The 16,692-nt window shown below is 40.0% G+C and overlaps 3 protein-coding genes across 10 annotated transcripts; 2 read left to right on the forward strand and 1 right to left on the reverse strand.

Moving 5' to 3' along the window:
* Window positions 1–1,024: 1,024 nt before the first annotated feature.
* hyal3 (hyaluronidase 3) lies at window positions 1,025–13,487 on the forward strand. 5 transcript variants are annotated; one of them, XM_044209972.1, is made up of 7 exons: window positions 1,025–1,158; window positions 9,275–9,577; window positions 10,299–10,734; window positions 10,980–11,127; window positions 11,336–11,462; window positions 11,576–11,665; window positions 11,772–12,174. In XM_044209972.1, the coding sequence occupies exons 2-7, from the start codon at window positions 9,302–9,304 to the stop codon at window positions 12,060–12,062; spliced, it is 1,368 nt and encodes a 455-aa protein (XP_044065907.1). In that variant the 5' UTR covers window positions 1,025–1,158; window positions 9,275–9,301; the 3' UTR covers window positions 12,063–12,174. The 5 variants fall into 5 exon arrangements, with proteins under 5 accessions (XP_044065907.1, XP_044065910.1, XP_044065909.1 ...); XM_044209975.1 differs by lacking the exons at window positions 1,025–1,158; window positions 11,772–12,174 and adding exons at window positions 2,477–4,089; window positions 13,377–13,487; XM_044209971.1 differs by lacking the exon at window positions 1,025–1,158 and adding an exon at window positions 2,479–4,089.
* On the forward strand, window positions 1,176–9,035 carry LOC122882505 (N-alpha-acetyltransferase 80). Its single transcript, XM_044209979.1, has 2 exons — window positions 1,176–2,470; window positions 6,969–9,035. The coding sequence occupies exons 1-2, from the start codon at window positions 2,392–2,394 to the stop codon at window positions 7,838–7,840; spliced, it is 951 nt and encodes a 316-aa protein (XP_044065914.1). The 5' UTR covers window positions 1,176–2,391; the 3' UTR covers window positions 7,841–9,035.
* si:dkey-20d21.12 (uncharacterized protein LOC556245 homolog) lies at window positions 13,031–16,692 on the reverse strand. Of its 4 annotated transcripts, none has more exons than XM_044209982.1 (4): window positions 15,642–16,692; window positions 14,378–14,523; window positions 13,761–13,979; window positions 13,031–13,486 (listed from the first exon to the last, which is right to left on the reverse strand). In XM_044209982.1, the coding sequence occupies exons 2-4, from the start codon at window positions 14,511–14,513 to the stop codon at window positions 13,350–13,352; spliced, it is 492 nt and encodes a 163-aa protein (XP_044065917.1). In that variant the 5' UTR covers window positions 14,514–14,523; window positions 15,642–16,692; the 3' UTR covers window positions 13,031–13,349. The 4 variants fall into 4 exon arrangements, with proteins under 4 accessions (XP_044065917.1, XP_044065916.1, XP_044065915.1 ...); XM_044209981.1 differs by having other exon boundaries at window positions 14,378–15,234; window positions 15,642–16,644; XM_044209980.1 differs by having other exon boundaries at window positions 14,378–14,552; window positions 15,642–16,629.

Raw genomic sequence — 16,692 nt, forward strand, 5'->3', positions numbered from 1 at the left:
AGCACATAACATTCAGTATTTGACTGGCGGAGGTGATGATTGAACTCAATCACAATTTGTGATGCAACAGTTTGCAGTCGTAGAAAAGGTTTCAGTCGTAGTCACCTGGACGCTGTTTTCAGAATCAAGACGTTTCGGCTCCCATCCGGAAGTCATTCTCAATTGTGAAAATGGTCTGAGAACTCAGTAATTTAAGCTACTCTGTGTTGCTTAAGCCTTGCCCTCGGGGAGGAGTCTTCCTGAGTGTCTGCTGTTTACCCTGCCTAGTTTCACCTGAAACTGACCTTGTGTTTCCATGATGGCCCAGTAATCAGTAATCAGGCCTATTGTTTTCTGGCTGCACCTCCCTCATCACTGTTAAGTACCTGATTAGCATATGATTGGCTTGACCATGGTGTTAATACACTGTGGTAAACGGTTGGCAAGTTGAATCTCAGACCACCATTTCTCTTTAAAGAGGGGTTTTCTTTTTTCACAAAAAATGGCTTTTTTGACTCCTCTTTCAAACTAACTCTTCTCTCTACTTAGAATATTCACCTCTTGAACAGTTTGCAGTGCTATAAAACAAATATCCTGTTAAGTATGTTTCAGTCAGTGTTGGTGAGGCTTTAAATAAGAAACTGCACTGCTTTGTTAATGCAGTTTCCCTGTGTTTGCACATGTCCTTAGCAATTACCAGATCAGCAGTTCAGACAGCAAGTACTGTAGATTGCTGTAATAAATGCAGCTACACAGGTGAGTCATAATTAGTTAAATACCAATTGATAAGTATGTTTCAGCATTAACAGAATTCTGATGATTATCATGTTTTGTAAATACATAATACATCACCTCGATACAATATATCGTATTTAATGCAGGGCTGTTGTAATTTATTCCACAGCACCAACAGGTAGGTAGCTTTCTTATTCTTTATGTAATACCACTCCCACCCGCTGGGTGGCGGACATGAGCGCTTAGACCAGTGAGACAACAACATTTCCTCCTGTCACTGAAGAGACAGTATGCAGGGTTTGAAACTGATCGTGGAGCAGATATCATTGACGTTTATCAGCTGTTGTCCCGCGTTGCGAGAATTAAAGCCGACCACAGATCAGCTGTCACCCAAACATATGAGGAGGACGAGCGAGCACCGGCGACGAACCGCGAGACAAAAATGTAGGTAACGTTACAGTGTGCTGAGAAACAACCAAGAATGTAGAATTTTGTTCGCTAATAAACCGTAATCTCGTGGCTCCTCTTAATATCCTAACACGTGTCACTGCACTGCATGCGCTTCTAAAGCTGAAAGTAACTAAATGAGCTAGCTAGCATGCAGGAGCGACTTCCAACCGTCACTTTTGTAGTCTTGCCTTAGATGGACGTTTAAATGGTTTACAAATTGTTAACGGTTATCCGTTACAGAGATCCTTATATTGTTTTTTCTTATTAAAGGAAGCCCACGCTCCAAAAAGCGGGATATAACAGGTTGTCAAGTCGTAAAATATCTCAACTGAGAGATTTGGCGTGTTATTTTCGACATTTTATCAGGCTTTGTTTTAATTCGTTTTAACTTTGGGATATACATACGAGTAACAAACTATAAAGAAGACATTTTGACATATCATTTTGATATCTCATTTATTCACCAAAATGCATACATTTGCAACCTTTCAGTTGCTGCTACCCGAAGTTCCGTGCAGGATAGTCATACTATTTCGAATATACCATTCCTTTATTTTACTGCCCACCCACCTAGTTTATTTTCTTGCTAAAGAAATTATTTGGGAAACTGGCCAAGGGCAAGCATTTATAAAAACGAAGATGCTTACAAGCTTACAGTACATGATATTACAATAACTCGGATGAAGAGGTTGCAATGATTTGTTGGATCAAGAGCACAACTGATAAGTGATCTTCGTTCATTAGATATGTTAACACACGAAATAAGACCCGACATAACATGTGTGGTATTATTTTGGGATATGGATGGGATCTGGACCAGAAATATTTACGTTGGCCTGCACAGCCAGAAAATACATTAAAGTTTAGTAACTTAGTAACGTTAATCACAGCTTGTTAGCTAGTAAGTAGCTTCCGCCATTGTCTACGTTAGTACGCATGTGCGAAATGGACCCTGAGAAAAGCTCACGATGTTCCCGAGAAAGAAATATGATTATGTTTCAATTGAAGTTACTAGCTTGAAATACATTTTTGCTAAAGCGGAAGAGAAGGCGACTACTCTCTTGATAGATGTAATCTTTGGAGTACAGTTTTAAGTGGGAAAAAGACGCGCTATTCTGAAGTCCGATGAAAACACTTAACATCCTCGCTTCGTTCAGACGTCACATAATCATTACATTTTTATCGACAAGAAATAGCTTCTTTATTTTTTTTTAAACAGAAGAAACGATGTTCAAGAAGTATAGGCGAGCTCGTGGTCGCCATGGCCCCATAATGGATAGCGTGGGTGAACCAATTTCCGTATATGGTAAACTATTTATACTTATATTACACTCAAAACGTTGTGATGCGATTAGTAGGCAACCTAGGCACTTCATGGGTCTGATTAACGGAGTTGAATTCGTGTGTACTTCTTAACCTGTATCCATGAAACTTAACAGAGGGAGCTAAGACGGAAAATGGATTCTGACACTTGATCTCCGTGTAGAGGAGAGAGTTTCATCCTGATTTTGATTCCCTGCTGAAGTGCGGGGTTTCCAAATGATGTTCAAAAGACAAAAATGAATGTGAGAAAAGTCGTCCCGCAGATGTCCCTGATAAAGGGTTATGAAATATGTATTGAGATACTCAACAGGTTGAAACTTAATTACATTAAATAACTATAGTATGTAATTAGAGGTATTACAGTGATAATTTTGTAATTAAAACTACCCTGATGACCGAGATACTTTTTGGGAACTGGTCCAAAAGGGCTCCTATTGTGTCTTGGTTGAAATTTAAATACACATAATTCTTAAATTTGTTGAATGGATTAAGTCACTAACATACACATAATCCCTGTCACATGTTCAAACAAAATAACTTTATGTCACATTGTCATTCACAATGATAATTAAATCTAACTGATCCTACACATTTTTTTATTCAGAAAAGCTTATGCTTCATTGAAATAGTAAATTTAGCCACGACGATCCTGAAAAAGGTGACGGTGGAGCTAAATGTTGGCACAACAAAGCTAACTGGGGAGGAAAGACACAAACAGAAAACACAAGAAACAAGAAAACATGAAACTGCTCACAACAAAGCTGTGGATTATCTTGAGTAACCGGGTCATGAATGCTGTTGAGTTTTTCAAATGTGAAAAACTCAACAGTGAGTACAGTGGTAAGTACAGTGGAAGTTTGAAAGGCCCTTTTTACTGTTTACATGTTGACATGTCACAGTAGGAATAGCACAGGTGTAAATACTAAAATGAATGATGGCCGAATTCCATTTAGCTGCTGGCTTACTGCGACACTGGAACACAATGGAGCCATCGTTAATGTTATTTATAACACCTGTGCATTTCCTACTGGGACAAGTCAAAATGTCTGCTGTGAAAAAGGCTTTTTGAGATTTTACTGTACTTAAGGACAGTTGAGCAAGGCACCGACTCTCTCACATTCTTGTGAGGCCAGCAAGAAAAATGACATCAGTTAAAATAAAGTCATTTTTATTGTTACAACATTCAGTGCATGACAAAATTAACTTTAATATTGTGGTATTTGCCTATTCAACATGTTTTCTGTTTGTGTCTTTCCTCCCCGGTTAGCCTTGTTATGCCAACATTTAGCCTATAAATGAAAAAAATAAGTTTTATTTCCTGCTTTTAATGCTGATGTAACCAGTATATCTGAAGTGTCGTATTAATAGTGGTGGTCATCATATCTAAGGAAATGTAGTATGTGAAGTTATAGGGAGGTTGAACAGTCTTAATCTCCTATGTGACCATCAGTCAACTGCCAGTTTCCTGTTGCATCTTTCTAACATCCTTTTTTTTTTTTTTTTTGGTTTTGCATGTTGAGAATGTGACATTGTGTTGAGTAGGCAGAACCAAGTTCATAGTTGTTTGACAGTTAGGCATTTGGCTTCAGCTTTCCTCTCTTGGTGAGTTAGTATTTTTTTAGTTATTGGTGGGGGCTTTTGTTGCTTTGTTTTACCTGTTTCTGCAATACTAAAATTAATCCCAGACTATTTGGACCACTGCAATTTTTATAAATGTTTTAGATTTGCATTGTTTCTTCTATGAACATTTACGGTGGAAATAGAGAAACTCTTCAGTGTTTCTTCACAGCTATAAGATTAACTGAACTCTGTGCTTCTGCCTCTTTAAGATGATTTTAAGGCCTAATAGAGTTTGAAACTCTTGACTTGTGGAAAAACTGCATGAACTGTACTCGTAAACAGAGTTACTGACGCCTTAGCGATTGATGACAGCATTAACTGTCACAACACAGCTGTATCCTACAATGTGTTGGCTCATTTGGTGCTGCGAAATGCCAACTTTTAATTGACATCATGGTCTAATAGCATGATATGAGAATATAAGGCAGCAGTATGAATCCATCAGAGTTTACACTTATGAGGAATGTTTTAATGTACTAATATCATAAAAAATGGCATTAATACAAGGCTAAAACTATTAGTAAATTATTCAGATTAGCCTGAATAATTTACAAAAAAATGCAGCAGAAATGGACGTTATGTGGGTTATGTATCTTCACTACATTGCAGTTCACCCTTGTCAACAAACTGTGTGGTAAGATGTGTTAGATAAAGGTCTACTTCCCCATTCAGACAAGGCAGAATGATGAAAGCATTAAAACATTATATGAATCTACAATAAATACACGGATCAGTAGGAGACATCAGTTGAACAACATTCTGACAACTCAACAAGTACATTTAAAAAGAGGTGAGGGGTACAGTATATGAGTAAACTTGAATAATATTGTTTGAAATATTATCATCTTTTTAATTGTGATGGACTTCTGTAAATACAGTGTAGTAACTAAACCAAATGTACTATATACATGGTTTTATCACTTCAGCAGAATTGAAAGGGATACTTTAAAAGTCTCTCAGTAATGTATTCTCCCTGCTCATATATTAGAAAGGTTTCATGTTCATCCTTTACTTGACTTTACTGGACACCAGCTTTCCATCTACAGTTAAATCCAGTTGGGTTCAGCCAAAGCTAGCATGATGCTACAGTGGTCTATCATAAAATTACAGTGGAAAAAAATACAGAAAATTACAGTTTTTACTACAAAATTTTAACGAGAGGTGTGACTTTTCATCTGAAAGTTGGTCCTGTAAATAACTGTGGTTAACAGTAGAGGGAGGCTGTTGGTGCACGTTAATGAATCAACACACACACAAATCTGCTGCGTCACGGTGCAGAGGTGTACACGCAGACGTGGGCATACATGTCCCCTGACACTTCTACAAGCATCGACATGAGCCATGATAGTGGTCTCGTCGGGCTGTAATTCTCCTTACACACCAGAAAACAACATTGTTGGATGGATAAAAATATTGAGACATCTTTGCATAGGTCTTTACTACAAGTGCTGCAAAAAATACAAAGTTTGTCCTGAGGTTGATGCCAGAGAAAAGGCCATGTTACCTCAATCATCAAAAGGGTTTATCCGCTGTATGGTGGTCATTTTAGGACATCCCAGGCACAGCTGTACATTGTCAGACTTGGCTCAACGTCTACCAGGCTCAGCTTTACGTTCTCAGTTTTAGCTGTACTTAGGCTCAGCTTAATTTGTTAAGCTTTCATGCTTACTGTGCTTTGAAAGTGTTGCCAAGATACGTAAAGTTTATAAATGATGCACCTGTGCTTGCACCTGTACAAATTAATTTCACTAAACAATTCATTGATAAGAAAATCACTCAGGAAGTCCCCAGAAGGTCATTAGCTTTGGAGTAGAGCTGAAACATTTAGTCAAATGACAAAGTTAATTGGCAACTATTTTGATAGTTGATTAATCATTTAAGGCATTTTTTTAAAAGGAAAAAAATCCCAAAAGGTCTGTGGTTCTAGCCTTTCAAATGTTGTTCTTAGTCTTCTATGATATTAAATTGAATATCTTTGGGTTTTGTCCGACTGTTGGTCAAGCAACAAGCAATTTAAAAATGTCAATTAGGAAATTGTGATGGGCATTTTTGGTAAATTTAATTCAGACGAAACCATTAATTGAGAAAATAATTGTTTGATTAATCAATAATGAAATTAAATGTTAGCTGCAGCCCCACTTTATAGCTCTATTGCACAGGGACCTGTAGGTCAGAGAAACAGTTTCATGACTGAAGGTTGCTGGGTAGTAACATGAGAACTGCATCGAAATGAATGACTCCCTCCTGAACACTGACTCCTTCGTCTATATCCACCATTAATGTGTCAATGAGCAAGGCACACAACCCCCAACACTCTAGCAAAGCTACATTTAGATCTTGTTTTTCTTGTTACTGAAACAGGAGAGGTGGAAAGTAACAGTTGCAGTGGAAACAGGGAGTATAGACAGAGATCAGAGGGAGATCAACTCTGTAGTTTTATCCTCCTGCATGTATCTCCTCGTACAGCAGTACTGAGCTTAGTATTTGTCAGGACACTGATTACACATCTGATCTAAGCTTGCTGCTTTCATGATGATGAAAGTCTGGTTTATCTGTGAGATCTGTTGCAGAAACGATCTCATCTTAGAGTGTGTCTTTGATCAATCAGACAGGCTCAGACTACCTGTTGTTTAATACAGATTGTGATGTGATCAAACTAACCACAAAATTGAGAACCTGCATGTTCAAAACATTTTCTAACAGCTACATTTTCTAACATTTTACACTTAGCAGTAGGAGTTGAATGAAGACTGACTGTAGTTAAACCTAACACCACAGGTCTGAACCTTTAACCTCAACAAATTCCAAACCGGAGAGCGGAGGTGAGCTGAACGCTGATGTGCACCCCATCTCGACATTAGGTTGTCAGACACAATATGTTGAGAAAGTCTGTGAGATCTCAACATTGGGTGGAGAAGTTAAAGAGAAGCTGCACAGTGACTCTGAACAACCAGAGAAGGTCCGTGCAGTTCCGATCCACCGGCGTCCTGACCTGCTGGTTCCCTGCGCGGACCTGGTCAACTCTGAGTGGCAGAGGAGCCAGGCCGCCCGGGTTCACTCCCTCCAGAAGTCCTGTCCAGAGTTCCCCATCTGCTTGGTTCTCCTACAAGGCCACAGAGAGACAGAGCGGCTGGTCGGCCACGCACGGCTATCCCGGGTCGTAGGTCACAGCAGCAGCCTGTTCGTCGAGTCGGTGGTTGTGTCCAAGGCGGAGCGAGGGAAGGGCTACGGCCGGACTCTGATGGAGGAGATTGAGCGCTATGCCAAAAGCAGAGCTTTCAAGCGCCTGTGCCTGACCACCCACGATAAGCAGCACTTCTACGCCCACCTCGGCTATGTGCTGTCGACGCCAGTGCAGAACGCAGGCGCCATGACAGCGTTTGTTCCCATGGAGATGCTTTTGAGGTTCTCCAGAATGCCGAGTGAAGAGGCGACCACAGAGAAACAAACGCGGACAAAGATGGATCCTCAAGTACCACATGGGAACAAAGACTCAGGAGGTGCTTGTGTTGTAGGGTCACCTCCACCTACTAGTTTACCACCTCCTCCTCCTCTACCTCCTCCTTCCTCCATCTCTCCTCCTTCCCCTCCTCCTCCTCTGCCTTCCATCCCTCCTCCACCACCTCCTCCTCCTCCGCAGGCTGCAGGGCAGCTTGTAGTTCAGACTCTGACTGAAACTCCCTACAGAGACGCCAAAGGAGTTCCCATCTATTGGATGCACAAAGACATTTGACGAACACACAATCAAATACACTTAGGAATGCATTCACCCACATATTTAAATTATTAAATGTGCACACATCAAAAGACAAAAACATATGTACAAACATAAAGCATAAACACCATTAGTGGTCTCTCAGACACACAGAAAACAAGTAACGGAGGAAATACAGGATGTGGAAAACATCAGAGAGAGAATGAAATGTTTTAGTAAATCAAAGGAATACAGAAAACACTCATTTACACATTCATTCACTGCTATTACACATTTAGACACATTCAGTCTTTTTCAAGCTAAAGGCTTGTATCTTGGGCTGAAACACAGAGCCAAAAATATCACAACACTCAGACACAAATACAGAAGCACACACACAGGTACAAATGCACAACCAGAGATGTCTTGTGCTGTAAGCTTCCAAAAAAAGATCATCATTTAATACTGAAGTGAAAATTGCAGTACACTTGACTTCAACCAGCCTTTTACTTTCATAGTTTGGGCCATCATTCTTATTGGATATTTTTGAAGTGAAGAAGATGAAGGTGCTGGTTGGTGGCCGTAAGGGTTCAGTCAACCTTGTTTTCACTTCCAAATAACTGGTTTTAATAATTACATAAAACTGCACATTGAACTCGATGTATCCCTGTATATCTGCATCGAAGCAGTGAGTAAAACAGAAATGGTGACCAACACTATGAAAATAAGAACCAGGTTGTACAATGAGTGGAACCGTAATAAAAAAAAAAACTTAACCTACATACTGCTTATTGTTACTTCACTTGGATATTTGAGCTTCACTGTGCAAAATGATGTATGTGCAGATTTTGATACTAGAAGACTGGTTTCACATTCATCTGCTGAAGGGGGAACGTTTCTCTGTGCTCACTTTTTAAAGGTTGACTGTGAAAGCTTAGTAAAGATACTTTAGAAAAATATTTTTTGGCTCATCCAAACAACCAGTGATATTACTTTTGGCCTTTGAGCAGCTCAACTCCTCAGAAATATTGGCAAATTCCATTCTATATCTGCTATTAAATTATGCGATGCTGTAATGTTGAACTCAAGGTTTGAATGTGCCTTGTTGAACTGCCAAAGAACTGAAGCCTTATTTAAGTTCTAAAGTCTTGTTATAATGATGAAAATGATGCATCTTATTACATCTGATGTTTCAATAGAGAAAAATTATGGAAATAAAGAGAATTTAATGAAATATTCCTTTGACTTGTGTTTATGTGTGTTATTAACTGTCAGCAGTTAATCATCAAATATAAGCTTACAGTGTTAGAATTGTCTCAGAGTGCAAACAACCAATTAATGGCTATTTTAATTCTTGTAAATGTGTGTATTTAATTTCCTATGACATCAGTCTGTATTCATTAAGAGGTCTATCCCAATGCAGAAAAGTTCCTCATCAGAAGATCTTACCGGCCTATTTCTCTCTCCTGTCAGGAAGGAGGCGTCAGTGGGTGAACAGCTATGGTGCTGTCTCACCTCCCTCTCCCCTTCCTCCTCCTCTTTCTCTCTTCCATCCCCTCTTCCATCCCCTGCACATCTCTCTCACAAACCTCCACCCATGCTGTTGCCCTCCCCCATGGCCCCCTGCTGGCTGCAGCAGGTCCGATCTTGCAGGACCGGCCCTTTGTTGTGGTGTGGAACATGCCCACCACACAGTGTCAGAAACGCTACAACATCCACCTGGACCTGGCAGACTTCGATATCGTGGAGAACCGACAGCAGCGCTTCCAAGGACAGGTGATTGATCTCAGTGGGTGAAGCAACATTGCGGTGTACTGTATTTTGAGTGTATTCCAATATATTTCAGTCGTGTTTAACTACTTTTTTAAGGATTTACACAGCTTTTACGTTATATACTTTTCAGAGATACAAGTATATTGTTGGTTTAAATACATTTACAAAATAGAATAATAAGATAATAGTGGTTGCTGTCAGAATCTGACACTCCTTTTTGCATTTGTCCCAAAATTCCTATAAAGCTGCTGTTATTAATTTTGGCCAATTTGAGGCTGAACTCCACAAGAGATGGACAGATATACAGCCTAATGTTTTCACCTTATAATGTGTCATGGCTAACGTGTTAGCAAATGAGCGACTTTAGTATTCATTTTCATGTCACCAATATTCCATTATTCACTCTTCTTTTGCCTTTGGTTTGGTTTCCACCAACTCTTCAGAAAAATATCTGGCTTTTTAGCTGCTAGATGTTTTGCTACATTCATTAGCTAGTTGCTAACATTGTCTGTCTGCTGTTTGATGCTGGCCAGGTAGTGTACAGTGGGTTTATCAGATCTTGTTGCCTGCTGCTGTTAGAAACAGGGTTGATGAGGGTGCTGAGACCAAAGCAAACAGTACATGTGCCATAAAACCAAAACAACAAGCTAGAAGAGGCTAAAAAGCACTGTAGAGCTGCAGAGTTTGGTAATAATTTCTATGGGCAAATGTTAAAATTTTCCAGAAAATGACCATCTTCTACCGTGACTGCCTGGGGAAATATCCATACCTCTCCGGAGATAACAGGAAGGTGAACGGAGGGATACCGCAGCTTGGCGACCTTTCAGCTCACTTTTCTCTTGCAGCGACGCAGATATCCAACTTGCTGCAGCCAAACTTCACTGGTTTAGCCGTTATCGACTGGGAAGAGTGGTGGCCACTGTGGGAGAGAAACATTGGAACCAAGATGGAGTACCGGAGGCTGTCCAAGCTGCTGGTGAGACAGGAGAGACCGGATTTGTCAGAGAAGGCCATGACATTGTTGGCAAGGCAAATGTTTGAGGAGGGCGCTCGGAAGTTCATGGAGGAGACGCTGCAGTTGGCAGTCAGATATCGTCCCAAAGGACTCTGGGGGTTTTATGGTTTCCCTGCCTGCTTTAATAACCATAAGAGAAAGACAGGTAGGACAAACACTAACTGTGTGTTGAGCAGTTTGGTTGATGGGTTGTGACTTCCACTTGTATCTACATATAGTGAGATATATAAAGATATTTATACAGATTATACATATTTTTTATAACATTGTTGTGATGAGATAATGTAGCTTCGTCATTAAAAAGAAAGAAATACTTTACAGGCTATTTATTGTTTAAAATTATACATTTTATTACTGACAATAAAAACTGACCTGTGTCTTCTGTGACAGATAAAAGCTACACAGGACACTGCCACAGGGGGACCAAAAAGCAAAATGACCGGCTGTCCTGGCTCTGGTGTCAATCCACCGCTCTCTATCCTAGCATCTATCTGCCACAAAGGCTGGCAGGATCCATGGATGCAGCTCTGATGGTCAGGTACAGAGAACTGAGAAACACGAAGAAATGTTCACTCACATTATACTGCATCAGTCATAATAACAGCCTACCAAACCTTTGTAAAACCTAGGATAAAAGCTAACTGTTATCTGTTATTCATCCACAGTTGAACTAAATGCTGGGCACACAGGATGTTAAAGGTGTTAAAGGAGTTACTGATGTACATTTCTCACTCTTCTTCACTCAGACACAGACTGCTGGAGGCTTTGAGGGTGGCGTCAGTTTGGTGCCATGGCAACAATACCAATCATGCCACACCAGTCCTTCCCTACGCCAGGCTAGCATTCACGCACACTCTTACCTTTCTTAATAAGGTGGGGTTTGTTGCAACTCATAAAAACATACACACTCATGCAAACACATACACATTTATTAGAGACAAATATGTCATTCAAAATAGCTATTGTGAGTGTTTGTGCGTGTGTAGACAGACCTGGTGCACACATTGGGGGAGAGTGCGGCACTGGGAGCTGCTGGAGTGGTGCTGTGGGGAGAGTTGAAATTTGCCAAATCCAAGGTATGTAATATTTGTGAGAAAGTTATTTATGTGTGTGTGTTTTGTGTGTGTGTGTGTGTGTGTGTGTGTGTGTGTGTGTAACCCTCTACCTACTCCCACCCTTCAGCATCAGTGCATCCTTCTCAGAGACTACATACACACTGTCTTGGGTCCCTTCGTCCAGTCGCTGAGGTCTGACACCCAGCGCTGCAGTCTCCAACTTTGCCAAGGCAATGGGCGCTGCACCAGGCGACACCCCAGCTCCAGTCACATGGTCTCCTCAGGTCCAGCTATAACCTCTTACCCTAATGAAATCAGCCAAACTTTTCACAACCACTTCATGTGTCAGTGCTACCCAGGCTGGACTGGGCAGAAGTGTCAAGAGAAGAAGGACGAAAACAGACAGAAGAACAAGTAACCCAAACTTTTCTGTCCAGGTGCCGTCAGTCAGAACCACATTATTACACTTAATGAATCGACAGCTCCTAATGTAATGTAAAAATAAATTAAAATAATTAAATATGTTTAAATTTAGTGTGTATTTTGCATGTTTTTAAAAAGAGTAAAATTCACACAAAAATGTATATTACAAAATATGTGTGAAAATTGGATTTTAATTATAACCCCCCTGAAGTGCAAACACTTCTTAGTTTATTTATTTTATTTATTACTTAGACATTCCCTGGCACTCCTAAAGCAACTCATTAACATTTTCTTCATTTTTCGCTTTACTTTTGTTGTAATTATTTTCTAAACTGTGCCCATCACAAGAGGATCTTGTTTTACATGCAGTGAACAGTATCTTTTTGCAGCAGGAAACACAACACAATGGAATGGCTGGGCCTGGGGACATAAAATCTGGGTGGAAATCATCTTAAACCTATCTGATCATTTTAAAAGATGTGATTCTGTGGTGAAAATCAGCAAACAGAAAAAGATAGTAAAAAATTATGACATAATTACACATAGCCTTTTTTTAAATCAAAAAGAACAAAACAAGAATACAAACAGGCTAACAGATACATGCTTGAAAAACAATATTGTCTCTGTTATCGCATTTAATGATTTGTGTTTGTGATCAAAGTCCATTTTAATTTTCGGTTGTCCACCACATTTTGACTGTGTGTTGTTGCCCACATGCTACTTTTTCAGTGATGCACAATGTTAAATAAATGATACTAACACCTAACCACGCAACATGACTGACAGCACAAATTAGACCTGGCAGATTTTTAACGATAGTGTGTCATTTAAGCACTTTTTGTGACACAATAACACTTTAAAGTCACTCATTATTTTGAACAATAATGCTGAATAATTAGTTTGCTAAATACATTAAATGTGTATTATGCTATGTAATGTTATGAGATATACAGCCTCCATTCATTTAATCCAACCAGTTATACACTTGTTTAATGCCATCACAGAATAAAAAGTATCTGAGTTAATTCAAAAGTCCTTTTCATATTGTGACCAGGGCAGGAGAGAGTGGAAAGGTTTTCAGAAACCTCCCATCTCTTAATCTCATGGTTCCATCAGCTACATTTAATCTTAAAACAAGTACAACATTTAGAGAACATTTTGACAAATGTTTCTTCTTCAAGGAAAAATCTACTGTAAAACAGTTTAATTGCATTTTTAAAGGCTCTCATATCCGATATTAAAAATGTATCATGTGCTAGTTAGTTTTCTGTGCATATCTTCCTCATGTCCCTCCTCTCATGGCTGTCAGGTTGTGTCTCAGTGCCTGCAGTTCTTGGATCAGCAGTGACAGTTCTGTGGCTGCGGCATCTTTCTCCCTCACTGCCTCAGTCAGCATCCGGACTGCGCCGCCCTGCTGGACTGGAGGAGAAACAGAAACAAAGGCATGCTGTCAGTTTGTCCATCTTGGGTTACACAAAGCAAAATTCTGTTAGATTCACAGAGATATTTTAAAAAATTCTAATAATTACATTGCATATCTTGGAGTAGAAATTTAAGTGGAAAATTGCAAATAACATGATAAATGCAAAGAAATCTGGGGAAACAAACTGGGTGTAATTCATAGATCCAGGAAATACAAAATATCCAGGAAATATCAGGATAAACAAATGTAAAAATAATGAATATATGTCACCCAAAAAGTAGAAGATGAGTAACACTGTTAGCAGAAGCAAAGTGATAATAGCACAGCCCATGGCATAGGCACGCGATGAGCTGGGTGTCAACATTTCCTGTAGACGACTCTGCCATTTGCTGCTGACTGGATGGCCTCTTTGATTGACAGCTGTCACGTCACATGTGTAGAGATTCCCATTCAGGGAAGGTGTGTAAGCAGGACGAGGAGGCCTCATCCCTGAAATCATACACAGCAGAGTCAATCAGTGTCAGTGTGTGTGTACCTTTGATGCTGGTTCAGGGTGTGTGTGTTTGTGCGTATACCTTTGTAGTTGTGCTTGGAATGTGTGTGCATGTACCTTTTTTTGTCTGTTTGTGGTATGTGTGTGTGTGTGTATCTTTGGGGCTGTGTCTGGGGTGTCTGTTCATTTTGTCATAGCTTTGTTTGGGGTGTGTGTTTGTGTACCTTTGTGACTGCGTTTTTGTGGTGTGTTTGTGTTTGTATCTTTGTGTCTGTGTTTGGGGTGTAGGTGTATCTTTGTGGCTGTGTTTTGGGGGGGCGGTGTGGCTGTGTTTGGGGTGTGTGTGTGTGTGTACCTTCGTGGCTGTGTTTTTGGCGTGCATGTGTGTGTGTACCTTTGTGGCTGTGTTCGTGGTGTGTTCGGTGGAGGTCGTTGATGGAGTCCACAGAATGGAGCTCAATCTCGGTGAGATCTCTGTCGCTGACCCTGTAGAACTGAGGAGTGGTCTGGGAGGAAGGAGGCCTCGACATCTTGCCTCCTCTTGAAGGATGAACAGATGATTAGACTGCCTGGGGGTTCAAGATGGCACTCCACTAGTCAACACCTTCTTTCCAGTGAATATATCTGGAAACTATATAATCTTCCTATAGCTGTTCCATGCAGCTTTTCCACAGTATTAGCTTTTTGAAGCTTTTGTCAGTAAACAGCACATAGCATGGCTGTGTTAGTAAACAGTACATAGCATGGCCTTGTTTAACAACTAGGCTGGTCTGTGATCGAACAGATACCAAGAAATGCAAATGGCGTATGAATGTATCTGCAAAATATTTCCAGAAATGATTAGTTTATCAACAAGTCTTCACAAAAACTTGGGCTCTGAATAACTTAAATGGCTATAGACTATGAGCGGCTAGTTTGTAACTGGAAGGTCAGCTACCCAAAATAACATGAGATATGTTGCCATTCCAAGACTGAGATGCAAAGTAAAGGATTGAGGATTAATTTATCAAGAGCTGGCAGCTTTTTATGATGTGTTGATAATACACAGTCAGACCTGTGATAAGCACTGTTTAAGTACTTCTTGCTTGCTTCATAGGAGACACTGTGGCAGCTACTACAGATGCTTTTTGTCTCCGCTGTGATAATTTACCTGCCTTACATTAGTAAACGGAATTGTTAGTTCTATTGGGATTTAGTTTAATCTAAATCTCAAATATCAAGTTGATAATTAATAGAGATGGTGGGTTGCCTCTGAAGGTGGAAGAGAAAGGAGGGAAGGAATTAGAAGATATTCTGAAGTTAAAATAAAAATAGAGCAGTAGGTCGGCATGTTAGGATGTATCATGCGAGAGGGCAAGAAAACAGAACATCTTGGTTTTTTATTTGAAGACAAAACAAACAGGTCATATGAATAGCTGATTTATCAGAGCTATTAATAGAGCTGGTTGTCAAACCAATAAAGGTACAATGTTGCTGGAATTTGAATTGAGGGCCAAAGGACAGGACAGGCTCCTGTCTAGTGACTAACTGAATGAATGGATGATTAACTGTATTACTGCCTAATTTACAGACTACCTGACTGTACTCAAGACACTGTAGCCAGACCAGATCTGTTTTATTTGATAAAGTAGGTCTAAAAAAATACTCTTCCCACTTACCTTCTGTCACCATGAACAAGAGCTGTGTTGGATTTTATGTGTCTGCTTGTTTGTTCTTGTCTATCTGTCGCCCTTCTTGTTCACCCTGTCTCCTCACACTCAGACACCCGATTGCCAAAACATGTGTGATCAGCAATGAGTTACATTAAATATCCACAAAGGTTATCCAGCAGCCACACAGTGAGAAAGTAATCCAACTGAACTCAAATTAAATCCCAACTGATTTCCTTGATGTATGAAAACAAAAGGGAACCTCCAGGTTTTGCCACAGGGTCCTACTCCTCGTGAGCGTGTGTGTGTCACTGAGCAACTATAGGACGCCCCAGTGCCACCCCCTCTTACTAAGTATGTTTGTGTGTGTCCATGTTCCAATTTAGCCCACCCTGGCTGCCCTGTGAGAGAGGTAGAGACATGGAGAGAGAGAGAGTCTTCTCAGCCCATTCACCCCCCTTCCAAACATGCTCATGCACACGCCCAACCCTGCAGGCCCTCAAGGCCTAAAATAGCAGCAGAGACATGGGGGTATTATTAGTTTCTCAGGCCAAAGGATGACTCAATAATCTGGGTGGAGGGCATGATGAGGTGCATAGGGATAAACACACACACAAATACTCACATGGACAAATGTCATTGAGTACACAGTCTGGTGGGCAACTTTATCTGAACAAAAACACCTCCTTAAATTTTCAGGAACTGAAAAATCAATGCTGTTTTCTAACACAGATGAGATTAAATGTATTGATTTCTGGATGTAAATAGGAATAAAGCAACTGACAAAATCCAACACAAAGACATATAATTTCCAATTTATTAAGATAAAATTTGTAAATGTAAATGTGTAATGGAGATATATGGTCTGATACTACCTGGTTTAATATTAAACATGAATGCTGGTAAAGGACATAAAAGGGCATTAAGTTCTTCTGTGCACAGTACAGCATGAAGAGACCACCAAAGTGTGCTGTTTTCCAAAATAAATAAATGAAAGTCCATAAATATAGTGTGTGAGGATCCTGTTGGCTCAGCGATCTAAGGCACAGGCCCTTTAAAA

This window comes from Siniperca chuatsi, linkage group LG10, assembly GCF_020085105.1.
Source record: "Siniperca chuatsi isolate FFG_IHB_CAS linkage group LG10, ASM2008510v1, whole genome shotgun sequence".
NCBI lineage: Eukaryota > Metazoa > Chordata > Actinopteri > Centrarchiformes > Sinipercidae > Siniperca > Siniperca chuatsi.